Source organism: Gossypium raimondii, chromosome 3, assembly GCF_025698545.1.
Source record: "Gossypium raimondii isolate GPD5lz chromosome 3, ASM2569854v1, whole genome shotgun sequence".
In the NCBI taxonomy this organism is placed as follows: Eukaryota; Viridiplantae; Streptophyta; class Magnoliopsida; order Malvales; family Malvaceae; genus Gossypium; species Gossypium raimondii.
The window spans coordinates 58,751,141-58,774,795 of NC_068567.1; the positions used below are offsets into that span (position 1 = coordinate 58,751,141).

The 23,655-nt window shown below is 32.9% G+C and overlaps 1 protein-coding gene across 3 annotated transcripts; it reads right to left on the bottom strand.

Moving 5' to 3' along the window:
* Nucleotides 1-12,657: 12,657 nt before the first annotated feature.
* LOC105795024 (brefeldin A-inhibited guanine nucleotide-exchange protein 1) lies at nucleotides 12,658-21,364 on the bottom strand. Of its 3 annotated transcripts, XM_052627804.1 has the most exons (12): nucleotides 20,535-21,364; nucleotides 20,316-20,486; nucleotides 19,204-19,521; nucleotides 18,316-18,649; nucleotides 17,678-18,103; nucleotides 17,130-17,422; nucleotides 16,382-16,655; nucleotides 15,553-16,055; nucleotides 15,074-15,395; nucleotides 14,629-14,989; nucleotides 13,474-14,135; nucleotides 12,658-13,367 (listed from the first exon to the last, which is right to left on the bottom strand). In XM_052627804.1, exons 1-12 carry the CDS (start codon nucleotides 21,362-21,364, stop codon nucleotides 12,759-12,761), a joined length of 5,103 nt encoding a protein of 1,700 aa, XP_052483764.1. In that variant the 3' UTR covers nucleotides 12,658-12,758. The 3 variants fall into 3 exon arrangements, with proteins under 3 accessions (XP_052483764.1, XP_012479908.1, XP_052483765.1); XM_012624454.2 differs by having other exon boundaries at nucleotides 20,316-21,364; XM_052627805.1 differs by lacking the exons at nucleotides 20,316-20,486; nucleotides 20,535-21,364 and having other exon boundaries at nucleotides 18,316-18,659; nucleotides 19,204-19,240.
* Nucleotides 21,365-23,655: the final 2,291 nt, after the last annotated feature.

A 23,655-nucleotide genomic window follows, 5' to 3' on the forward strand; every position in this document is an offset into this window, starting at 1 on the left:
GGGGTTGTTTTTACCATATGGCATGCTAAGATTGTGCCATGTGGTGAAATCTAGCGTTTAATACTTAAAATCATTAAAAATTATAAAAAAAGATTATAGGAATCATACAAATTATAAAAATTACAAAATAATTAAAATACTAAAAATTAAAAAAACTATAAAAGTGAAAAAATTATAAAATCATTATAAATGACTCAAAAACTATAAAATTATTATAATAAAAATTTAAAATTTTATATGAATTAAAAAATAAAAATATATATGGAAATTTTTAAAATATAAAAATTATTAAAATTATTATAAAAATATAGAAAAGTGCAAAAATTATAAAAAATTATTACAAAATTTTCAAAATAATAGAAAATTACAAATATATATAAAATTACAATAAGGAATAAGGATAATTAAAAATACAACCTCGGTTGTCACTTGCATCCTTAACATATTTCCCTACTTTAATTTGCATCTCAAAACACTTCTTTGTCATTGATGATGGACAAAGGGGGTGCAAGCTTTGGGGAGGTTTGTAATAGATGAGCACAACAGGTAACTTCAAGGATCAAATGATGGTTAGTGCAAATGAAAAAAATGTTTTTTATATTTTTAGTTTGTTTTATAATTTTTATGATTTTTATATTATTTTGTAAATTTTATTATTTTTAAATATTTTTCATAATTTTTAATTTTTTAATTTTGTAATTCATTTAATTTTTCTATATTTTACATTATTTTTTGTTATGAATGTTTTATTAGGTGGATGTCCATTAAGATCTAGAGCATATCATTCTAATAATCATTAGAAGTAGAGTTCTATTTCATTTATACTTCTTATATCTATAAATATAAATTTTGGAGAAGCATTGTAAATATTCCGATTGATCAATATAATATGCTCTCTCTTTGGTGTCCTATTTTTTTTTGTTATTTACTTTCTGTATTTTTATTTTATAACACGCTATCAGCACGATTCTCTTTTATTTTATAATCCGGTCGCTCCAAATCTATTGCTAACGTTGTTGTCAATGACCTTCTAGAGCTATTGCAATTTCAGTATTCAATTAAGGCCTGTGCATTATGGGTAATCATTATCCAAAGAAATTTATATAATCCTTACGTGGGTGATGACGATGATGTTAAAGATCTTCAAGTATATATATATTTTACTATGATTTATTTATTATATCATATTTATTATAATTGGAGACTAATCAGAACAACATGAATAGATAGATTCTGATTTGAAATCCAAGTATATTTGCAATGGTAATTATGAAATAAAGAATCAATGGAGGCGTTTAGAAGTTTGTCCTACTATATTTGTTGCATTCCTCGAAGTGAATGCAAACATAAAGAAAATAAAAGATATAATCATGAACCACTAAAAGTGAGAACATAGTAATAAATAAGAGAACAATGAGAGTTCTCAAGATAACTTTTAAAGAGTAAAAATAACTTATGTTATCAATGTGATATGAAATATTATTGGTCACATATGTGGCGTATGCCCAAATAATTTGTTATTCTTTGAGAAAGGATATGAGAATGTAGTAATAAATTCTACCATTACAGATAGAAAATATTTATCTTATTTGGTATGAAACAAACAAATATTATTCAATATTTGATAGTACAAAATTAGTTGAAAGCTCCGGAAGAGCAAATTTATTAATATCTAAAAACACAAAATTTGTGATGTTAACGCATTAGTTTTAAAAGATATTCATTATAATGGATATCATATTGAGATTGTGAATGAAGGAAAGATTATATTTCATATGAATCACTATTGCTATAAATATCTATTTTGAAAGGATGAAAAAAGGAAGGATTAAGTTATTGATTACTCTTGTTATTAAATTGAATTGACTCTGGCTATTTTTGTGATATTCTTTTGTCATCATCCTCTTTAAGGGGTTGAAAGCAAAATATTTTACTGTGAAAGATCTACTTATGAGCAATAAAATATAGTAAATCTATCTAAAGCTCGTTATGGTTGGATGCACCTGAAGTTGCAAATTTTTTTTTAAAACTCTGAGTATAACTCTACAATATTTAGAATAAATTCTCAATCAAAATTATGTGGAAAAATATTACTGAAAAAACTTATGTATGAAAATTCATTGGTTATATACATGTTATACACCTAGAAAATAAGATCTACTCTCAAAGTTTGTTATTAATAGATTTTGATTAGATTCAAAGTTTACTACTGGAGCTTGATAAAAATCTTCAAGACTCAACGAGAAAAAATGTACATCTTTAAATATTAAATCAACTTGATATATGGTTTAAATATTTGAGATTGTCTTCTTTTTATTACATGGGTTACATATTATTTTAAACATATCATTTGTTCATGAAAATGAATATTAACTAATTTATTTATATCGCTATAATTAAATAATATATTTGCTTAAAACATACCTAGTATGCAGATTTGTGTTAATAAACCAATAAAATTTATGGTTATTCAGATTTGATTTAGTTCAAAGAATTCCGTGTGTTATTTTTTTTAGATAATTTTAAAAAAATATATTTTATGATAATAAATTAAAAATAGTTAAAAGGAGAACAGAGAAAGGAATTACAAATTGAAAGAAAGAAATGTTGGGAAAACATGAATATTTTGTAAAATTTGAATCTTCGGATGTCAAATTCCAGGTTCGAAGTTCCGTTTGGGTTTTTGCGTTGAAATTTCAGACAGTAAAGCCTATGGTTTGCGAAATCCATGGTTTTTGGGTCCGAATCAATGAAGTCATTAGTTTTCTCCATATTTTAATCATATAATTTTTAAAAAAAATTAAATGTTTATTTAAAAGTTATAAAATCTAGTTCAATCGAATTTTTATTTTGATTCATACCGATTGCGGATCAATTGATTCTCTTAGTCTAAATTGATGTATCAGTCAATCTTCGATTTGATTAGTTTGGCATATCAATCTAGTCCGATTTTAATAACATTGAAAATTTTTGAGAAGATAAAAGGAGAATAACAAATGATGAAGGTTAAAATACGTTATAAGTCTTTGAGCTCTTCACAAACTTGGATTTAGTCGTTGTACTTTTGCTTTTAGGAATTTAGTCTATTTATTTTCATATTTTAAAATTTAGGTTAAATAGTTAACACTGTTAATTTTTTTGTTAAATTTATTGGTGTGACATTTTGACATAAAAAAATTCAATTAATAGTTATATAATTAAAATGATGTAATTAACTTGAATTTAACAAAATAAATTTCATATTGATAACAGTTACATAAAAACTTTGAAATATGAAAAAATAAAAGATTAAATTTCTTACAATTAAATCAAAATTAAAAATTAAAAAAATTAAATTCCCAAAAATAACGATGGACATATTTTAACTAAAATTAAAATAAAAAGAGGAATTTTAAAGTTTGAGCGCCAACCCAAATTTGACCCGAAATGATGAGCCTTTCGGGTTGATCTTGGGAGCCTCGAAACTTCACTCTTTCTAGTTGTTTTTTTTTTTTGAAAAAATTATTCCTTTAATTCATTATTTGATTTAGTATTTATACTTAATATTTTATTTTTATTTTTGACTAAAATTTATGATTTGTAATTATATATTCTTCTGGTAGTGAGTTGTGCTGAACATTTTGCAAAAAAAAAGAAGGTGAGCCCCTACAAAGTATTAGAGAGTTAATCAATAAAAAGTGTGATGTAGAAGTAGGCAGCGGCAAATTCGGGCCCTCAAAAATGAAAAATTAACCTTTTAATCCCTTCACAAAATTTAAAATTAAAAGTTAAAGTACCGCAGAAATTTTTTTAATAATAATGAATTAGAGGTGTTCATAGACCGGGTCGAGGCCAACCAAAATCTTAGGCCCGTTTGCCCGAGCAGCTGAAAAAATGGGTATAAATTTTGCCCAAACCTAACCCGGCCCGCCCGTATTAAAGTTTTTTATATTATTTTATATATATATTTTTTATAAAAAAATATAGTACATCAAAAATACTAAAAATATTAAAATAAATATTTCTCAACAAATTAAAAATAAGTTAAAAATATGTTTACTTAAATAACACTAAGATATGTGCAACTTAACAAATAAATACCTCTAAAATAGTAACAAAATTAATAATAAAACAAGAGTTATATAATATACAACCAATAATAGTAAAATAATAGCAACATAATAGCAAAATGGTAACAAAATAGTGAGAAAACAACAAGAAAATAATAGCAAAACAAATTTTTTTTGTTGCAAATTCAGTCTGGGCCAGACTCGGGCAAAAAAGCCTTATCTGAGGCTCAGCCGTTTTCTAAACAGACCTTTTTTTTTTTGCCCTATCCCATTTTTCGAGCCTATATTTTTACCCTAAACCTTTCCACTTTTTAAATGGGTCTTTAAGCCGAACTAGATTATCCGACCCATGAACAGATCTATAATGAACTCATAAATTGATACATAATAAAATTTAATTTCTACCCCTAAAATCATAAATTGCAACTACTTTGGCGGCTATTATTTGCATGAAGAAGTAGAAGAGGGGATTGATTAATTGATCCTTTGTGTTGGCCCAACAAGGTAAGTCAGATTGAATGTCATGTGATGGCCATTTTGCTGGCTTTACACTTAAGGTTGCATCACATACTATTCACTACAAGAAATTAAGGTTTTAGCGGCATTTTTAGTGGCGATTGGACGAAAAAAGCCGCAAATATTATACATTAGTGCCGCTAATAGAAAAAAGCCGCAATAGGTAAAGTAGTAGCAGCGTTTATGAGAAAAACGCCGCAAAATGTCAAGCAGTAACGACGTTTATGAGAAAAACGCCGCAAAAGGTCAAGCAATAGCAGCGTTTTTACAAACACCGCAAAGTATCATTTTATTTTAAACGAAAAGGTGTTGTTTTGCTCTGCTAAAAATCCTTTGTTTTTTCCCTAAACCATAACCTCAAAATCCTTTTTTTCCCCAAATCAAAATCCCCAAATCGAAATCTCAAAATCCCTTTGATTTTCCCCGACTGTCTGCTGCATCGCCGTCAATTGTCCTCTATGTTGCATCGTCGTCGACACTCCTCTGCCACATCGCCGTTGACACTCCTCTGTCGCATCACCGTGTAAGTTTTTTTCGTTTGTTTGTGATTATTGTTATTAAGCTGCAAGATTTAATGAATGCTTAGCCCTAAAATTGCATGTTCTCTGATGACAATAATTTGCTTTTAAATCAAGTAAATGTTATCTGTTAAGGGAACAAGAAAAAGTAGATGTTATCTGTTATATAGAGTATCTGAGCAAAAAGCACTCATTTATCTTCTTTGATTTGGTAAGCTATAAATATGGCTTTTATAGGATACAATTCTCTGGCTTTGTAGGTGATTACTACTTGCTTTTTTTTTATACATCAATAATAGAATCAATTAGAAGGATTACAATTTTGAAACTATTTCTTGCCATTGTCTTATTTCTTCATAAATGATTTGGAAGTGGATTAGAAAAATAAAAAAAAGATTTGTTTGATCCACTGTTAAGGGAGTTTAGTTTTTCCATGGGATCTGCACATTGATATGCTTCTTAGGGTATATTTTAAAAAAATAAAATTAAAGAACAAACTAATTTAAAAAATATGATATTCGTATGATTTAAAATGTTTATGTATATAAAATATTTGGCCCTGAAGTTCACTTGGGTATTTGTAATTTTTTTTCATTCATATTGGTACTTGCAATTAACTTGGAAAATATAAAATTTTGCATTTAACTTGGAAAATATAAAAATTTGGAGATTTGGAAATTAAAAAATTTATATAAATTTGGTGAAGTTAGTCGAGAGTTGATTTTGATACCATTGATCAGATCACTGCTTTTCTCAAACCAATGATTCAATATGGACCAAATTTGCAAATTCTCACGTAAAATACAGATAATATAAGTTTGGAGACAAAGATTAGAAAGTAAGTTAAATGCAAGTTTTAAAATTGAAAAAGGAAAAGCTTATTTATATCATGTATCATTCTGTTTTGTTTATATTTGCATATAATCAACATTCTTTCATATGTTATATAAACTAAAGTCATATCCCTGTGTATCAGTGGTCGAAAAATCACATCAAATGGCCAATGAGATCTTGATCAGGTTGTTGGAAGGATCGTGGTTGCGCCTTGAGAAATTAAGTAAATGCTTTCCTATGGCTAAAAATTAGTTTTTGTTTGAAAGAGGAAGGTTTCAAGAGGTAGTGTATAACACCCCTAACCCATATCCGTCGCCGAAATAGGGTTACGGAGCATTATCGAAGTTTACAAATTAAATTGACAGATATTTCATATCATATTACATTTACGTCAGAAACCAATCAAAATCAAACATATTGTCCCTTATACGAGCTATCAAAAATATGCATTAGAAACAAGTTGGGACTAAATTGAGTACTCAAAGAATTTTTTTTCAGAAAACACTGAAATTTTTCAAAGTTGCAGGGGACACACGGCAGTGTGGCCAAGCTGTGTGACTCACACGGTCAAAAGACACGCCCGTGTCTCAGGCCGTGTGGGCATTCGAAATAGGGACACACTGCCGTATCCAGCCCGTGCCCATACCCGTGTAACTCTCTAACTTGGGTCACACGGCCAAGTCACACGCCCGTGTGCTAGGCCGTGTGAGCATATTGACTTGCGTAATTTAAAAAAATACAGGGGACACACGGCCATGTCACCTGGCCTTGTGTCACACACGGCTGAGACACATGCCCGTGTCTCTGCCCGTGTGGATGAAAATAGGCCATTTTACAAGCCATATTTCTCACCCAATTTATTGTCAACCTACCATCATCATTATGCATATTCAACTACTATTTTACCTTTCATCATTCAACCACTAATCAATTCACACATCAACATTATAAGGCAATTTATGCACTTACCAAAATACCAAAATACAAGCCAAATAAGTGGCTAGTCCCAACAAAACACATATAAGCCAACATTTAGCCAAAATAACCTAAACATGTCATTATAACCAAAATCAAACATTCAGAAATATCGATAGAACCGATGGATAGTGTGATATATCTATGATAAGCTTTCAACCCAATCAAGCTTCCGATAATCTGAAAAATAAAGGAAAACAAATACGTAAGCAATGATTACTTAGTAAGCTCGTATAAACTTTAATCGTATCAATTCATTTCATTATGAAATTTATAATTATCAAGAATAAACATTTATTGATACCACACCATTCAAGAAACCATATTTAACAACTCACAAAATGAGTAAATCCACAGCATCACTTCTACATATTATTTCTAGTATAGTAGAGTTTTAAACAACTTTATACTCTTCCAAATTCCTTTATTATCATTTGCACTTCTTTACTTTCCACACCCATTCCATAGGCGTAACACACAAGTCATAAACATATCATACCTCCATAACCACAAGCTAGTGCATTTAAACATAGCCCTTTTTCAAATTAATCATATGAGAAGCCATTTTATAAGAAATTGCATAATTTAAAACTTACCATTCTTTCATGAGCACAAGCATATTTTCATTTGAGCACTTACCATTTTAATGCATCTTATAATTAAACATATTTCCATTCAACCAATAGCTTGGCACTTGCCTAAGCATCAGACAATAACACTTGTTAACGTTATTGAACATATTTCATATAAATTCAATATCGATAACCTTATTATCTCAACATATCACACTTGAGTTTATTATTCGTCTCAACTTACATAATTTTCATGTATCAACATATCAAGATATTCATATATATATATCATAATACACATCATTCTCTTATCGTTTCTTCATATACAGTTATCATCCAAGACAACTCCCGAGATTTTTCCATTCGAAGAACGACTTACAAATAAGAGTACATTGTTAACAGAAGCTCATAAGAGCTGAACAGAAGCTCGTAAGAGCTGAATAGAAACTCATAAGAGTTGAACAGAAGCTCGTAAGAGCTTAACAAAAACTCATAACAGTTGAACAGAAGCTCGAAAGAGCTGAATAGAAGCTCGTAAGAGCTGAACAGAGAATCGTAAGAGCTGAACAGAAAGTAAAACACGAGAGTTCACAAAAAATGCTGAACCCCAGTTTACTTGGGTAATTTATCGATATCTTCCTCCAATACCATCATATGCCAAATCACGAATGTACTCAAATCCTTCATTCAAATCAGACTGAATATCTAATTCAATATTATGGTTCGAACATTAAATTACTTCTAGCAATAGAATATATGCATAATACCAATCATCAATTTATACAAAAATAAATTTTAACTGTACGAACTTACCTTGCTAAATTGCAGAATTACCAAGATTTAGGGGCATGTTGGTAATTTTCTATTTTCCTCAAATTTCTACTCGATCTTGATCTAAATTAATAATTTCATTCAATATTTTAATTTAGACAATAAAAAAATTCATTTCAAGTAATTTGGTCATTTTTTTATATTTTTATAAAATTACCCCTAAATTTTTACTTTTATTCAATTTAGTCCTTGAGTCCAAAACATGCAAATTCACCATTTTTAATGCAAACCCATGCTAGCTGAATACTCGTGGAATTCAATACAGCCCATTTTTGCAATAATTTCATAATAAACACTTGTATTTTTACCTTTTCACAATTTAATCCTAAAATTAATATTTAACAAAATAGCTTTATAAAATCATCATACAATAAAATTAAAGCTCTAAATCCAAGTTATTCATTAGAAACATCTAATATTCATCAATGGTCACTTCCAAAATTTTTAATAAAATAAAAAACTAAGGTAAAATTTAGTTGGACCTAATTGTAACAATCTCAAAAACATAAAAATTACAAGAAACGAGTAAGAATTGGGCTCACATGAAGCAAAGATATAATGGTTTAATTCGTTGTTTGTAATGAAAATAATGTTAAGTTATGTTGCATTTGTTTTGATTATATATTTCGTTTCTAACTCTTTGATTGATTTATTAGGAGAAACTAAAGGATAAAAGGGCGGAGTATGAAGCGATCGCTTCGAGTGATAGTTCTATTAATCTTGATGACATTGATAACCGAATTATTACTGAATTTTTGGGTCCTGATAGGTATGGTCGGGTTCGATTTCAAGGATCTTTTGTTAACCCAACCCAATATTTTGGATCCAGCTCGCAGCAATACATGCCTTTGGGGAATCAGGCTCAAGCTGAAGTTCAGAGGTTAAGAGACCAGATGGCTCAGATGCAAGCGAGCACAGTTGAGCAAATTGATCAACTTAAAGCGAAGGCAGCATCGAGAGAAGCAGATGCTCAAAGAAAATATGAAGAACTTCAGCTATAACTTAAAGCAGAGTCAACAGTGAGGGAAGTAGAGGCAAGCAGAAAATATGACGAACTCCAGCTACAACTTAAGAATATGATGAAGATGTTTCAGTAGCCGCAGAATTCGTCATCTTAGACTTTTGCTTTCTTATTATGAGAATATTTTAACAATATAACTTTTAAATATAATAAATTTTGTTATTTCATTTATTAATTTAGATCATATACATATTTCTTTCGTTGGATTTGAAGTATCATTTAGATTTGCAGTTTTTGGTTCGATTTGATGTTACAGGAAATTATGTTTGACAATTCGGCTTCTATATGAATGAAAATGGGTTGTTAACATGACTTTTAGCGGCGTTTTTTGGGAAAAGCATCGCTAAAGGTCATGTTCTTTAGTGGCGTTTGTTGGGAAAGCGCCGCTAAAGGTCATATTGTTTAGTGGCATTTGTGGGGAAAGCATCACTAAAGGCCATGTTCTTTAGCAGCATTTATGGGGAAAACGCCGCTAAAGGTCATGTTCTATAGCGGTGTTTTTGGGGAAAGCGCCGCTAAAGGTCATGTTCTTAGCGGCGTTTTTGAGAAAAGCGCTGTTAAAAGTCATGTTCTAAAAAAAGCAGCAAAATTTAGCAGCATTTTTTGCGGTACTTATCAAAACGCCACAAATAGTTTTAGCGATGCTTATAAGCGCCGCTATAGGCCCAAAAAGACACCGCTAAAAATCTTTTTTTGCTGATTTCACATATATTGTTTCAAGATTTATCCCTTTTGAATTTTTATATGGTGCATAAATTAAGTAAAATGCTAGTTAAAACGTATAAAAACTTATCAAATGGAAATATGTATTAAAAATCCACTCACTTTCCTTTTTTTTTTAGGGATAAATCTCAAAATTATATATGAACTTTGATTTATCCTAAAGTCTAATATACAATTATTGGCCTTTTTTAGTTCACAACAATCATAATACGTGCTCTAAATTCATTTGTACATTTGTAAAGTGAATTAAATAATGAAATTAATACCATAATCATTCACAAGACTATTTAAAAATTATCTTAAGTTTAACCATTAAGTTTTACAAACTATTTTTTTAAAAATTAGAAGTATGCTTATAATTATAATTATTATATTTGAGGATTGATCTACTTACACTAATATAAAAATAAAGCTACACTTTCATGACTTTTTTTTACGGAACACTTCCATAATTTTAACTTTTGTATAATTATATTTAATTCTTTTAATAACACAATAATAACAGGTTAAATGAACTGGTCCTTCTATTATTCTATTAGCACTATTTCTTTAAATATAAGTTTTTTCCATTTAACTTAATTTATATAAAATGGGTTTTATACCAAAAAAATTCAACCTGAAATAACTTAACACCAAATTCAACTGAATTTATGTGAGCTGATAATAACAAAAATTAGAATATATTTTATTTTTAAGTCATGATTTTTATAACAATTAATTCAAGCAGCCTTCCACTGGAAGAATCTGAGTATAATAGTAGTTTGTTTGGCATGACAAAGAAGAAAATTTACTAAAAAGAATGTAGAGGTCAAAGGCAACTAGTGTAGTCAATATTTCCCACCTACCAATGGCCAAGACTTTTTTTTTGCTGAAAAAGAAATTCGATGAGTTTCAAATATGAGAATAATCTTTTCTTTTTTTAACCTAAATATGAGAATAATCAAAATACAGGGTAACAGCATTTTACGTTTATTTTAATCGTGTTTATTATATTCTGTATATTTAATAAATATGAGATGTTGTGTGGCGGTTGATCACTTCATTCTTTAATTATGAAGTTGGGGTTTGATTTTCGTCCATGGGAACGGAGTATATTTCTTGATTAGTCGCTTATCTTTTTGGAGAATATTCACGACAAAAAGGATTAACCATTGTTACCGGGTATTATTATAAGTTAATGGAGCACCATGGAATGAAACACATTTCATGACTAACCGTGTACCTCTTTAAAAACCACCTATGACGAAGGGATTAGTCATTGCTATAAATTAATAGAGTACCAAATTAATTGGATAAGAAAGGAATTAGAAAATATATATAAATGATGAGATTTAAATCAAAGATATCGTAATTTTTAATCTTTATTTTATCATTTCAATTGATGTCTCATTTATTTTTTAATATCAATTTTTATTATACATTTGTGGTATAATTCTGTTTTTCACCCCACATTATAGAGTTCCACCTAATGAAAGTTTGTGCTTTAATAATAGTCCACTCTATTTTCTCTAAAAATAGTGACAGCTTTAATTTTAACCTATTATGTTTTCTTTAAAATTATCGTAGTTATTGTCTAACACATATTTTTTAAAAATATTGGTGGTTTTTATTTTTGTTTTTGTTTCTACTCGTGTTTTGATATATACATAGATTTGTAAAAAAAAAAAAGGTGTCGCTATATCTATTGAAAACTATTCTTAGAGAACCTCACAGGACAGAGCATTGTGATGGTACTCATAAAATTAGACTTCAAGATGTTCAGGAGGAGCATAAACTATTTGAGATTTGGTTTTTCATGCATCACTAATGTAATGGGTCTTTTAACAGTTTGTCTCTCTTTTATTTCAGATTTTTTTTTCATACAATAACATTTGTACATCAATTTATAATGTTTTATTTATCGTTTCTACTAAGTAACATGTTTATGTACACTTTCTTTACGGTCCCTATTAATACAAAGTATTTTTCTTCATAAAAATGTGTATTTTCTTAATGTGTTCAAAAATAAGTTTATTATGATTCTTCTACTATATTAGAAAATATATATATTTAACTCCCTCTACTTAATTTTCTTTGATACAAAACTCCCTCTACTTTAAATTAGTGTAACTTAGCCCTATTTTTTTTTTCGTGCTATTTGTAAGATGATATGAATATTTTTAAATGTCCTTAACTGCTCGATTGACATATAAATTTATTATGAGTTAAATATGATTGATTGAATTTTTATGTCTCTAATCATGTGATCAAATAACAATAGAAGAAAAAAACGAAACAACCAAGGTTGTTATCAATTTAGACTAGAGAGACCAAATGGTGTCAAATTAAAGGAAATAAATCCTAAATAAGACTAAAACCATAAATAGATAGGATTTAACCGTAGCAGGGCATAACTAATGTCTTTCACTTGCCTGCTCACTCGTATGATAGAATTGAAACGACTGTAGAGAGTTGTTTTATTAAGGTGAAGATTTAACCATAATTTAAAATATGCTTAAAAGATGGCATATCCAAGATTAGTAAGTAAAGACACAAGCACTTCAAATTAGAAGAAATTTTCAATTTATATCATCAGGATATGCTACAAAATTAAATAAATATAGGATGGTATCTTGGGTCTTGGCTATTGGATTCTCATCAAAGCCAAAGTCTATATATAATGATCAAAATTGTGATGATGGCATAAAATAAGTATGTAATATTATGTAACATAATGAATTTATGGCATTATTATCGGACCTATACATGCCTGGAATATGTTGCTTAGAGCATGTTGAACTTCATTCGAGCTATGATCGCTTCGAACCAGATCGACCAACAGATGAAAGATATCTGCAATGTACTTTCTGCAGGAATCCTTCTCCAAGCAATTCAATGCCTTCAATGCAGACACAAGTAGAGGTGTCCTAGCTGCCATTTTTTCCTTTTTGGCTACTCCCAAGGGGAGAATCCAATGAGTCACCGGTATCTCAACCGGTTTCTGCCGCCGTGCGTAGTTGTAATCGGTGCAGCTAAGGTATATCAGCAATATTTTTTCACACACTGCCACTAGTGATCTTAGGTTCATCTCCTTTGGGGCGGATGAATTGTTTTTGATTAAATCTTGGAGGAAGTTGAGGTAATTTTGATAAGCCTCGTTCTCGAAGTGAACCATGGGCGGTTCGGAGGTCTCCAAGATCGAGCATACTTTCTTTATTTTCTTTTGCAGGACAGTCTCGGAGTTCAGTTGCTGAGCATGTGATGTAATGGAAGAAAATATCTCGACAATGATATTTATGTTGGAAGCTACCAAGAATTGTAGGTTCGCTTTGTATATATCAGTTATAACCTGAAATGATGAAAGCCAAAACAAGTATGATCATGTCAAAATGATTCCAAGGCATAGAGAAGAGTCATTATTAGCATTGCAACAAATAGAGTGTGTATGGGAGAACCTGCATAATCAGTAGCTGGACCGCGATAAAACTCTTCATTTTCGAAACCACATAAGCTGAAGTTTGCAGATTATCTTCCTCAAGGTCATCCTTGGTCAGTCCATGATCAGAGCTTGTTTCAGTATTAGTAGAGGATCGAGAATTCTCAGGCACCTTGATGTCATCCATGCTTCTCAAAATCTTCATAAACCCAGGCAATGTTGAAGTGGCAGCTTCTTTTATAGCTAGAAGGATTTCTTGCCATTCGTCTTTTGAAAATCTGCTTCCTAACTCTCCTGTCAAACGATATGTTGCCGAAACTCCAGTGCTTGCAGGACCCTGTTTTGTACTTTTTAAGTATCCTGCCAGTATAGATACTACATTTGGTAGTTGAGGTCTCAATACATTGAAAAACCTTATAACAAGATCTACAAGAGACTGCGCTGCGGCAGCAGAAATTTCAGGATCCCATGTACTTCCATCAGGACGAGGAGATTTCGCTGTTGGTGAATCCTGTTTTACAGGAGATGCACCATTAAATAAGGGGAGAACAACAGAGCTAAAAACACCAATCCAGAATGCTCGTGAGAAAAGATGACCATGACCCTTCAGGACGTTGAAAAGCACTTCCGTCGAACTCTTTCGGATGGCTAACTTCGAGTCGGATGTTAGTTCTGATAAACCTGGAACATCATATCAAATTTCTAACATTAAAACAGGAAACAAACTTCATTTTTGGCAACATTGAAGGAAACTAAAGGTGATAACAATGAACAATCATGTTCCCATCCTGAGAGAAACAAATAGCCTATTTTGCAATCCATATTCATAAAAATTGCTATAATAAATGTCGATAATGGTAATAAAATGATCGCAAAGTAATAAAAAAAAAACTGTTGAAAACACACACGACTCTATTATAATTGAAGTCTAATAAAAGAAGTATAGTCCTATACGAATTCAACTTGTGCGGTATGGTCCATACCGCAGAGACAGACAATTGCAACCCCAGTCGAGTTTAGTGCTTAATGGGGATTTGTGGCGGTCTATGGTCTCGGTCCTTCGCCCCCATAGATCCCCTTATTTTGCCTCTCTATTTTATTTTTTAAAAAGTTACGGGATTCGGGTCAAATAACTCTTAACAAAAGTGTTAGCAAGTAGTAACTAGCAGATTACCTGCTAGCAAGGGAACCCAATAGGATGCATGATCATCACTATCAGCGAAACTTTGTAGATCTCTATCATTCTTAGTTACAGCTGAAACAGATGAACCATCGTCTGGGCTCTTATCAGCGCAAACAAGGCCTCCCTCAGCAAGTTTGATAGCACAAAACCGGAGAAATCCAATAGCATTAAGGCTAATATCACTGTCAAACTTGCTATTTGTGAACTTGATGAGGCATCGCACACAATCACTAAAAGTAGAAGCGTCTGTCTCACTGATATGAGGAAAGTACTCTCTAACTATTTTTTCCATGGTCCCAAAAGCTAGCAGGACAATATTCTTCCGCTCATCCACAGCAGCAGCTGTAAACACCTGAGAAAATGATAAACTTGTGTGAAAATAAAAGCTGTTCCAGCTGCAATGACAATCGAAATCATGTATGAGCAATTAGCATACCATAAAGACACTTTTCCATCCAGATTTCACATTACTGACGCGGCTGAGTACCATCTGAGAAACGTATCGAACTATTAATTCCCTTATTTCTATGGAGTTGCTTTTTTGCATAACAATCACAAATGGTCTCAAAAATTCATTCTGGAAATTGTAGTTTGCCAGCTCCTCACGTTCTAAGAATTTCATAGCAAGCTGCCGCAAGGAATCCATCACAAAGATTGCCACGGATAAATTCTCGGACAGTCCAACAGAAACAAAGAAATCAGAGAGAACATTCCATATGCGAAACCAAACTAATCTGATGCGGTTCATATTGTAGTGCCTGCAACATAAGATTCTAGAATAAGCATTCTCCATAGGCACATAGAGGAGGGATATAGAGAGGGCTAGGGCAATTTCATCTCTGAAGCCAAAAACTGATCTGTTGGAGCTAGAGCATTATATGAAATTTTCTAAAAGAAAAAGATTAAGAATCTTACGCAATTTCAACTAGTTTTGTGAGGCTAAAAACTCGAGGGTCTGTTGGAGACTGCAACTCTGCTATAGAAACCTTGCAAAGGGCCTTCACAAAAGCCACTATTGCTTCACTGTTTAATCTTTGGCTATGTACAAAAACATGGTTCAACTCGGAACTTCCTATCTGTTCCAATAAATTCAAGTTTGCAATGAATTGATTAATCTGCTCTGGGGTTACCAGTCCTGAACTATTGGCTCCAACAGCGGCACTGTCATATGACCCTCCTCGCACAATTGCCATTACAGCTGGATTCTGGAGTGATCCTTTTTTCTTCAGGGATTGAATACCAGAAGGTTTTGGAACCTTTTCATCTATTTCAGTGTTAGGCACGGATAAAATGGATGTTTCGGTTGATGAACCTTCTCCCAACAGTTGCAAATGCTCAACTCTGGACAGGCATGTCAATATATGCTCCCAGGATTCCTGAAGATGGTTACCATCTTCAATGGCAATAGATATTATTGCCTATATTGTAAAATATTTCAAAAGGTGAGTAAAAAGAACACGTCACAGAAACTTAGATTTGATGCAATATTTTTCACAATTAGGCTAAGTGGTTCTACTCAAGTGACTAGACTATCAATGTTCCACAACCAAGCAAAAGCCAACAATAAGGAACTGTAAAACATAAAAACATAAAGTACAGGATATGAATTGTATTGTCTCTGTGGTGCGAGGCTGTGCATGCAAACATTGAGATGCTGCAATTCTTTCTTGTGTGATATAGCATATAAGAAAACTAGGGGAAAGATTCGATTCTTTGTTATCATGTGCAAACAAAAACCACTTACTTTTACGGCATCAACATTCTTTTGTTTCATGTCTGCAGCACAATGGAGAAAAGTGAACTTTGCCGTTGATGTGACAAAAGCATCTCTCTGCGTCTGCATTCCCATTACGGCAGTTACATGCACAGCATGTCGAAAGCCCTGTAAGCATTGAGTGGTAGCAATTCTATCATCACTCTGGTCAAGAGTGACACTGTATGCAGCCAGCATAGGTCCCCAGCAGACCTCCACCATAAACCTCAAGATTGCTACATCTGAAACAGAATGATAAACAGACCTGCAACAGCAAAGACAAAAGGTTACTAAATATTATGCAGGTCTTCTGGAAAATTTGGGATGACAAATTAACAAAAATCAATTAAAGCAGGATGGAGATCATATATCGAGGCAGGTACAAGGACTGAATCTTCTTCGATTAATGATGCATGTCATTCTCTTATCAAATTCTATTCCCGACAAGAAACAAAAATCATATGAATTCATTTCCCAACTAACATATATCAAAACCCGTGACATGCAAAAAATGTATTACAACATTTCTACTCATATACAAAAACATGTAAAAAAACTCATCTGAAGCTCTCGGATATATGGTATGGAGGAACATAAAACTAACCAATTGAGACTACGATTCATTACATAAATTTGACTTATTAAAGTGGCAAACATCTATTATTAGATTAAAACTTACTCTGATTTTCCCGAATTCTCCAAACCAACCATCTTAAAAAGGAATTAGATTTAGACTTACTCTGATTTTCCCGACTTTGCCTTAAACTGCTCTTGGATTTGTCTTATAAGAAGCCCATTTGCACCCAATGCCTTTTCTTCTGTTTGCTTCCAAGTCACCAAATTGAGTATACCATCCAAACCCAATAACTTATTTAAGCTGTTCGCCTGCATGCTTTGAGGAACAGAAGAATCTGCATTCATCTTGATTTCATTATTCACAATTTGATCATAAAGAGCACCAAGATACTCCTCAGGTAAATCTTTGCCATCATCTATTCCTCGATTGTTTCGAATGAAATCAGACTTGTTCATCTGAATACGGAAACAACATAAAACAGAAATAAGAGCATAATCAATTCATTTGTAAATTTATCTATGTAGATCTGAAAAAAAAAAATTTGCAGTAGTACAGGCGGGAAATTCCATATTACTGACGGTATGAATTTAAAGCACCAGAATGGCTTACAAGTCCCAGAATAGATCATAAAGGAGTTCTTCAAAAGACAAGTATATGCATAAGCATGTAAGCTAAAGCTCACAATTTGATAACGTGCTGAAGAAACAAACCTTGTCTTTGACCATGCTATTATGGGCATCAGTGTTGAGCATTATGACAGAGTATGCCAGTACATAGGCAGTATCTGCACTGGTAAATGAGCTAGGATTACATTTACAATAGCGCTCAGCAAACTTTTCCATGATGCGGTCAATTTTCTGTGCTTCTCCTGGTAACCTGAAGCCTTGTAGGAAGAACCTTATCGCTTCACCAAAATCCATAGATTTGAAATCAAAGGAATCCACATAAGCATGCATAACTTTCAAAGCAAAATCCTCCCTTTCACCCAAATAATCACCAATCATGGCTTCATTCAACCCAGTAGTGTTACTCTTCAGAAAAGCGGCCACTTCCTCTGGAGAGTTGCCAACCTTTTTGGTATTTATAAGAAACTCAATGCCTTTGGATGGCTTCCTGTTAAACAACGAAACACCTTTCTGCATATAACCAAGTAAAACTGTCACTAAAACCAAGCTTGTGAAGAAAAGGAGAAAACTAAAAATATATTAAGCTATATAAAAATACGTGACAGAAGAGAAGCCAATAATGGCAAATTCTCATGATATGTTAAAGCAGCCCTCTCCAATAATTTGGATACTTAATAAGTATGAAGTACATGAAAACACAGTCGCGCTTGATCCCAGCTAACCTGAAGTTCAATCTTGTAAGCCCGCCGTTGCTCAAGTGTAGCAGCATTTGACAATTCAGAATTCATTTCTGGTTGCAACTCGCAATCAGAGACTGTTCCATCTTCTGCAGTCAAAGTTGAATGGCCCTCTGCTGCAGTGTCACTCTTGAAGCTCTTACGCAAGTCAGAATCACCTATTGTCAGCTTTTGGTCCATCCAAGCTCCCATTGACTTAATAATGCTAACCAAGCAATTTACTGATTCATGCCGGAAAGTTATATCCTGGACTGCAGACAAAGTAGTTGTTGAAGCAGGTGGCGGTCCTAGAGCTGTTTTGAGAAGGCCGTTGACAATCCTGCAAATATCTGAGGGAATTATAAGAGTTTTAATACATTTTTATAAAGTGCAACACGTTCATAAATAAAAAAAGAATGGAATTTTTAATAAAACAAAATACATTAGAAGGGATGCTAATGCAACCTCTGAGAACAACACGAAACGACTGGTTCTTGAGTTAATTCCTGGGTTGATCAACCCTCTTTTGCAAAATTTGAGAATTTGGTTTCAAATTCAGATCATTTTACATATGAATGGATATAAAGATTTTTAATACTACATTTTACTAAAGTTTGATTTTGAGGAAAAAGGAAAGTGAATTGAAATATTACATCAGAAAAGAAGCTAAAGCATGAACTGGGAACATCAAAGAATAATTTCCGCTTGAGTTAATTCCTATTTGACCTACCTTTTGTAAAAAATTGAGACAAGGTTTCGAATTCGTATAGGATTTCAGATATGATTCGTTGGATACTTATCTTGAAAATATGACATCATAAACTTATTTGATTTCATGAAAGCAGCATTCATGTTAAACACTCGTACGAAAAATTATTAGGGGGGGAAAATTACCTTTCAAATATGTTTGGTGAATCCACATCGCAGTCATAATTCACGAATATATCAATGATAATCTGTGAATCCGCAGCAATCTTTTCCAACAGATTAAGGACTGTCATTTTCTGTACAAAACTTGGCTGTAAAACATTCTCTAGAACTCGGAGGATAAGCATGGGAAAGAATATTCCAATTTCATCTTTCAACCCTGTTCTATATTTCGTTAGCAGGCTCATAAAAATACAACTTTGGAGCTGGAAAATTGACATCACTGACAAGGCACTGTTTTTTAACAATGATAAGCAGAGATACTGCTTAATTACGTTAAGAAACCTGCATTTTGTAGCACAGAATATAAGAACATTAGAATAAATTTAACTGAAGACTGCAGAAAAAAGAGTTATTTATCACCAACACTACACGACATACCAAGCAAGATGATGATGATGATGATGATGATGAGTTGACATTGGTTTTCGGAGCTCTTTCATTTAATTTTTGAAACTAGCTCAATAAATTATTCTTTTTCATATTTATTCATGAAAATCTCACTACTTAAAAGCTATGTGCTTGAAACAGGTTCATTCAGGTTTTTCTTTTAAGTTTCCCTCCATCAAGACCCCCATAATAATGAAATATGGGGTGTTGGATGGGTCACGACATGTTTTTTTTTTCCTAACATTTTTTTATAACTAGGTTGAGATTGTATTTTATTCTCTTTACTGAACAAATAAGTTAATTAGTCTATAATAGAGTAAACTAATTTTTTTATTAAAAATTTTATGCATTTTGTTGTTAAAATTAGTCTATATATGTTAGCATGATTATTCCATTAATCACACCAATTTTAATAATATAAAGGGATAATTTTTAATAAAAAGACTAATTTAATTTTAATCTACTAATTTATTTAAATTTCTAATAAAAAATATAATTTCACACCTCTAGAACCTCCGTAATATATTTACTATTAAACTCACTAAATCTAAACCCAAAGCATATATGGTGACGATTGTTAGGAAAAAATCTAACAAAGCCCAAAGTATATATGGTGACGTGCAAACAACCATAATTATTTTATATAAAATCAGAACCCTACGTGAATAAAGTAGTATAAAATTACTTGCCTAACATTCGAGCGCCAAATGGAACCCCCATTATCCATAACAGCCTTGAGGAGCTCCAAAGACAGCGTTTTCCCTCTTAAAAGGATCTGATCATCATTCTCCTGTGATGAAAACTTCATTGACAACTTACACAAATTCTTAAAAACAAGAAAGCCGTCCTCCCTAATTTTACTAACCCCACCGGAACCCGATTCCACCCCCCCTTCCTTCGCCTCTAACTCCCCAATTTCCTCCTCTTCCCATTTCGACGTCTTCAACTCAACATTTTGCAGCTCCTGATCCTTACTCGGCTGCGATAGCTTCAAATCTGGAACCCCTTCACTGGCACTCATAACCTCGCTAACAAAATTCTGACAATGATAAATTGAACTTCCTTCATTTAAATTCTTATCACTAAACTCTAAAAGCTCACTAACCGACACTGTTTTGATAGAAACATCAATGGAATCTTCTTCCGCTCGGGTGAATACAATTAGCATAATCTGAGCCAAAACGGACTTAGCACAGATTTGATTGGTTCCACTCAAACCGCGTAAATATACGTTATAACAAGTTCTAACGACGTTGAGCAAGCAATCACCACGGATCAAAACGCAAGGACATCGGATGGCGGAGAGCAAAACTCGCAGCACGGCGAGCTCGAGCGATTCCTCCCCGATGCCGCCGACTTTGCAAACGGCTTCGACGATTTTGTAGAGGATCGGATTGGAAACGTTGCCATGGATCTCGCCACGAGCGACGCCGAGGGAGAATAATTTGAAGGTGCATTCGAGGGCGGGCTCGGCAACTTTGACGTAGTTGGTTTCCAAGGCGAGAAGGATCGGGTTAAGGACGAAGTTGGCATCGGAAGATGAAATGCCGAGCAGCGGTGAAGTCGGATCGGACAAGCCGGTGTCGGAGAGGGTCTCGAGCTTGTCGAGAGCGGATTTGCATGAGGAAACGAGGTGCGTGTGTTTTCGCCATGCGGCATTTTTTATGATCTTGTCGAGCGGTGGGCCTAGCACACGGCCGCACCTCGACGGTCCTCCGAGCGTCTGGGAAGCTAACATCACCGTGTTATTATTATTACAATTTGATTATTCAGATCTCTGGATCTGATCCGAGTGTTAATTGCATTGCAAATTCATCGGAAATTGAAAATGCGTGAGATAATGAGCCTTGTTTTTTTTTTGGACCACTGACCAATTCTTCTTGCTGGGGGTTGGAATTTGATTTGCCTAAGGGGAGCAGAGCCGATAAATGTGTGCTTGATCGAGCTTTATGGCCAATTAAATATTAAAAAAATGCATTCAAATTATTATTTTTTAGACAAGTTTTTATTTATTTATTACACTTAAATAAGTCATTATGATTTGTGTTTACGGTTTTATTTCAAATAAAATATTAATTTATTTTATAAATACTTATTAATTCCATCCCTTTTTCGTCGAAAAAAAATTCCATCCTTTTATAAAAATTTAGTCTTGTTGGATAACATTACTAAATTTTTACGGTACATCACTTACCTATTAATCAATATTTCAAGTCAGTAAAACTAAAAATTCAACGATTTATATATAATAAATTAATAAAATTTAACAATTTAAGTTTCATATATTTACTAATTATTTGACTAGCCTAATTATTATATAATTCAATGATCAAATTATGATAAATTAAAGTGTAAAAACTAATTTCTTTTTTTTCATAAAGTAAGAAGACGAGTTAATTAAATCATCGGTTTAAATATAAATTAAAAGTTAAATCACTATATATATGTAATAGCTCGTTTCTCCGTGGTTTGGATCATAAATCCAAAAAAGAGTCCGTAAATATTATTATTTAATATTTACGAGTCAAATATAGTATTATAGTAAATTCTGAATTTATAATTTTAGTTAATTGAATGATTAGTTAAGTTCAATCGGGTTATCTCTAAAATCAAGTAATTTTAGAAAATAAGATATCGGGTCTCGTATATATAAACCAAGCCCATAAATATTCTTATTGAATATTTATGAAGTGATTATATAGGTGTATTAAAATTTGGTTAGGTAATTTTGATGTTTAGTTAGTTAATTAATGGAAAATGATTAAATTGTAAAAGGTGGAAATCAACTGTTATTTTGTGTGCAAATGTCATTTGAAGGACCTAATTTAGGTGAATCAGATCAGATTGGATCGCGAAGAACGTCGATCGTCAACACGGTGAAAGGTGTGTGTTCTTTTACGAGCGGATTGGGGCAAACCGTACCTAGAATTAGGGCCACACGGTCTGCCACATGGGCATATGGACCACACAAGTAGGTCACACGGCCCCTCACACAGCCATTTACCTCTGAAACCTAAGATAGTTTGAATCTCACACGGTCATGAAACTGCTTGCCAGGCTAATTTACCAAAAAAAGCCACTTTTTTTAAAAAATTACCGAAATGGGCCAATTTTTTAATTATTTACCGGAATGGGCCATTTTCCCCGAAATCGCGTCCACGTCGGTAGCGATGTCGTCGTGCGTGACAGACATCGCGTCCACGTCGTCGGTAGCGACTTGTTGACGTGGACGCGATGTCCCATCACGCACTCGACATCGCTACGACGGACGCGATTTTGACGCTGATTTTACGTTTGGGTTTTATGGCTTTTAGGGTTTAGGGTGCAGGCTTTTTAGGGATTAGGGGTGTCGAAAAATTTTTTTTCGAGTTGACGTATCTGGTCAAATAGTGGGAAATCGCTTCTACCAGGATGCTATTTGAGAAAAAAATGTGAAATAGTGGCCTCGTGGACGCGATTTCGCTACAGTGGTCATGTAAGAAATAAATTTTTTTTTTGACTTTTACTAAGCAAATAGTATAAAATCGCTGATACCAGGATGCTATTTGAGAGTTTGAGAGAATTTTGAAAGAAAATTGAGAGAATTTTTGAAGGGAATTGAGAGAATTTTTTAAGGAAATTGATATTGAATTTGTTTGTGAAAATAAAAGGGAGGGTGGGGGTTTATATAGTAAAAAAAAATTTACCGTTGGGGGGGCAACGGTCAATTTTTTACCGTTGAGCACCTTGTCACACGCGACCACATCAGCGTCCACGTCGGTAGCGACCTGCCGACGTGGAGGGAAATCGCTTCCTCAAGGACGCGATTTCCTCCACGCCGCAGTCGCTACCGACGTGACGCGATGTCCCGCCACGCACTCGACATCGGCCGACGTGGACGCGATTTCGGGGAAAATGGCCCATTCCGGTAAATAATTAAAAAACCGGCCCATTTCGGTAATTTTTTAAAAAAAATGGCTTTTTTTGGTAAATTAGCCTGCTTGCCACACGGCTGTGTCTCCCTGTAGGTTAATTTTTGCATTTGCTACA

Bases quoted from the DNA above. Each gene is read 5' to 3' on its own strand.
- LOC105795024 (XM_012624454.2), bottom strand. From the start codon at position 21,364: ATGTTAGCTTCCCAGACGCTCGGAGGACCGTCGAGGTGCGGCCGTGTG. The intron at 17,423-17,677 runs GTTTGTTTCTTC...TTCCGTATTCAG, and splicing joins ATAGCATGGTCAAAGACAAG to ATGAACAAGTCTGATTTCAT. The intron at 14,136-14,628 runs GTAATCTGCTAG...ATGATGTTCCAG, and splicing joins TTGGGTTCCCTTGCTAGCAG to GTTTATCAGAACTAACATCC.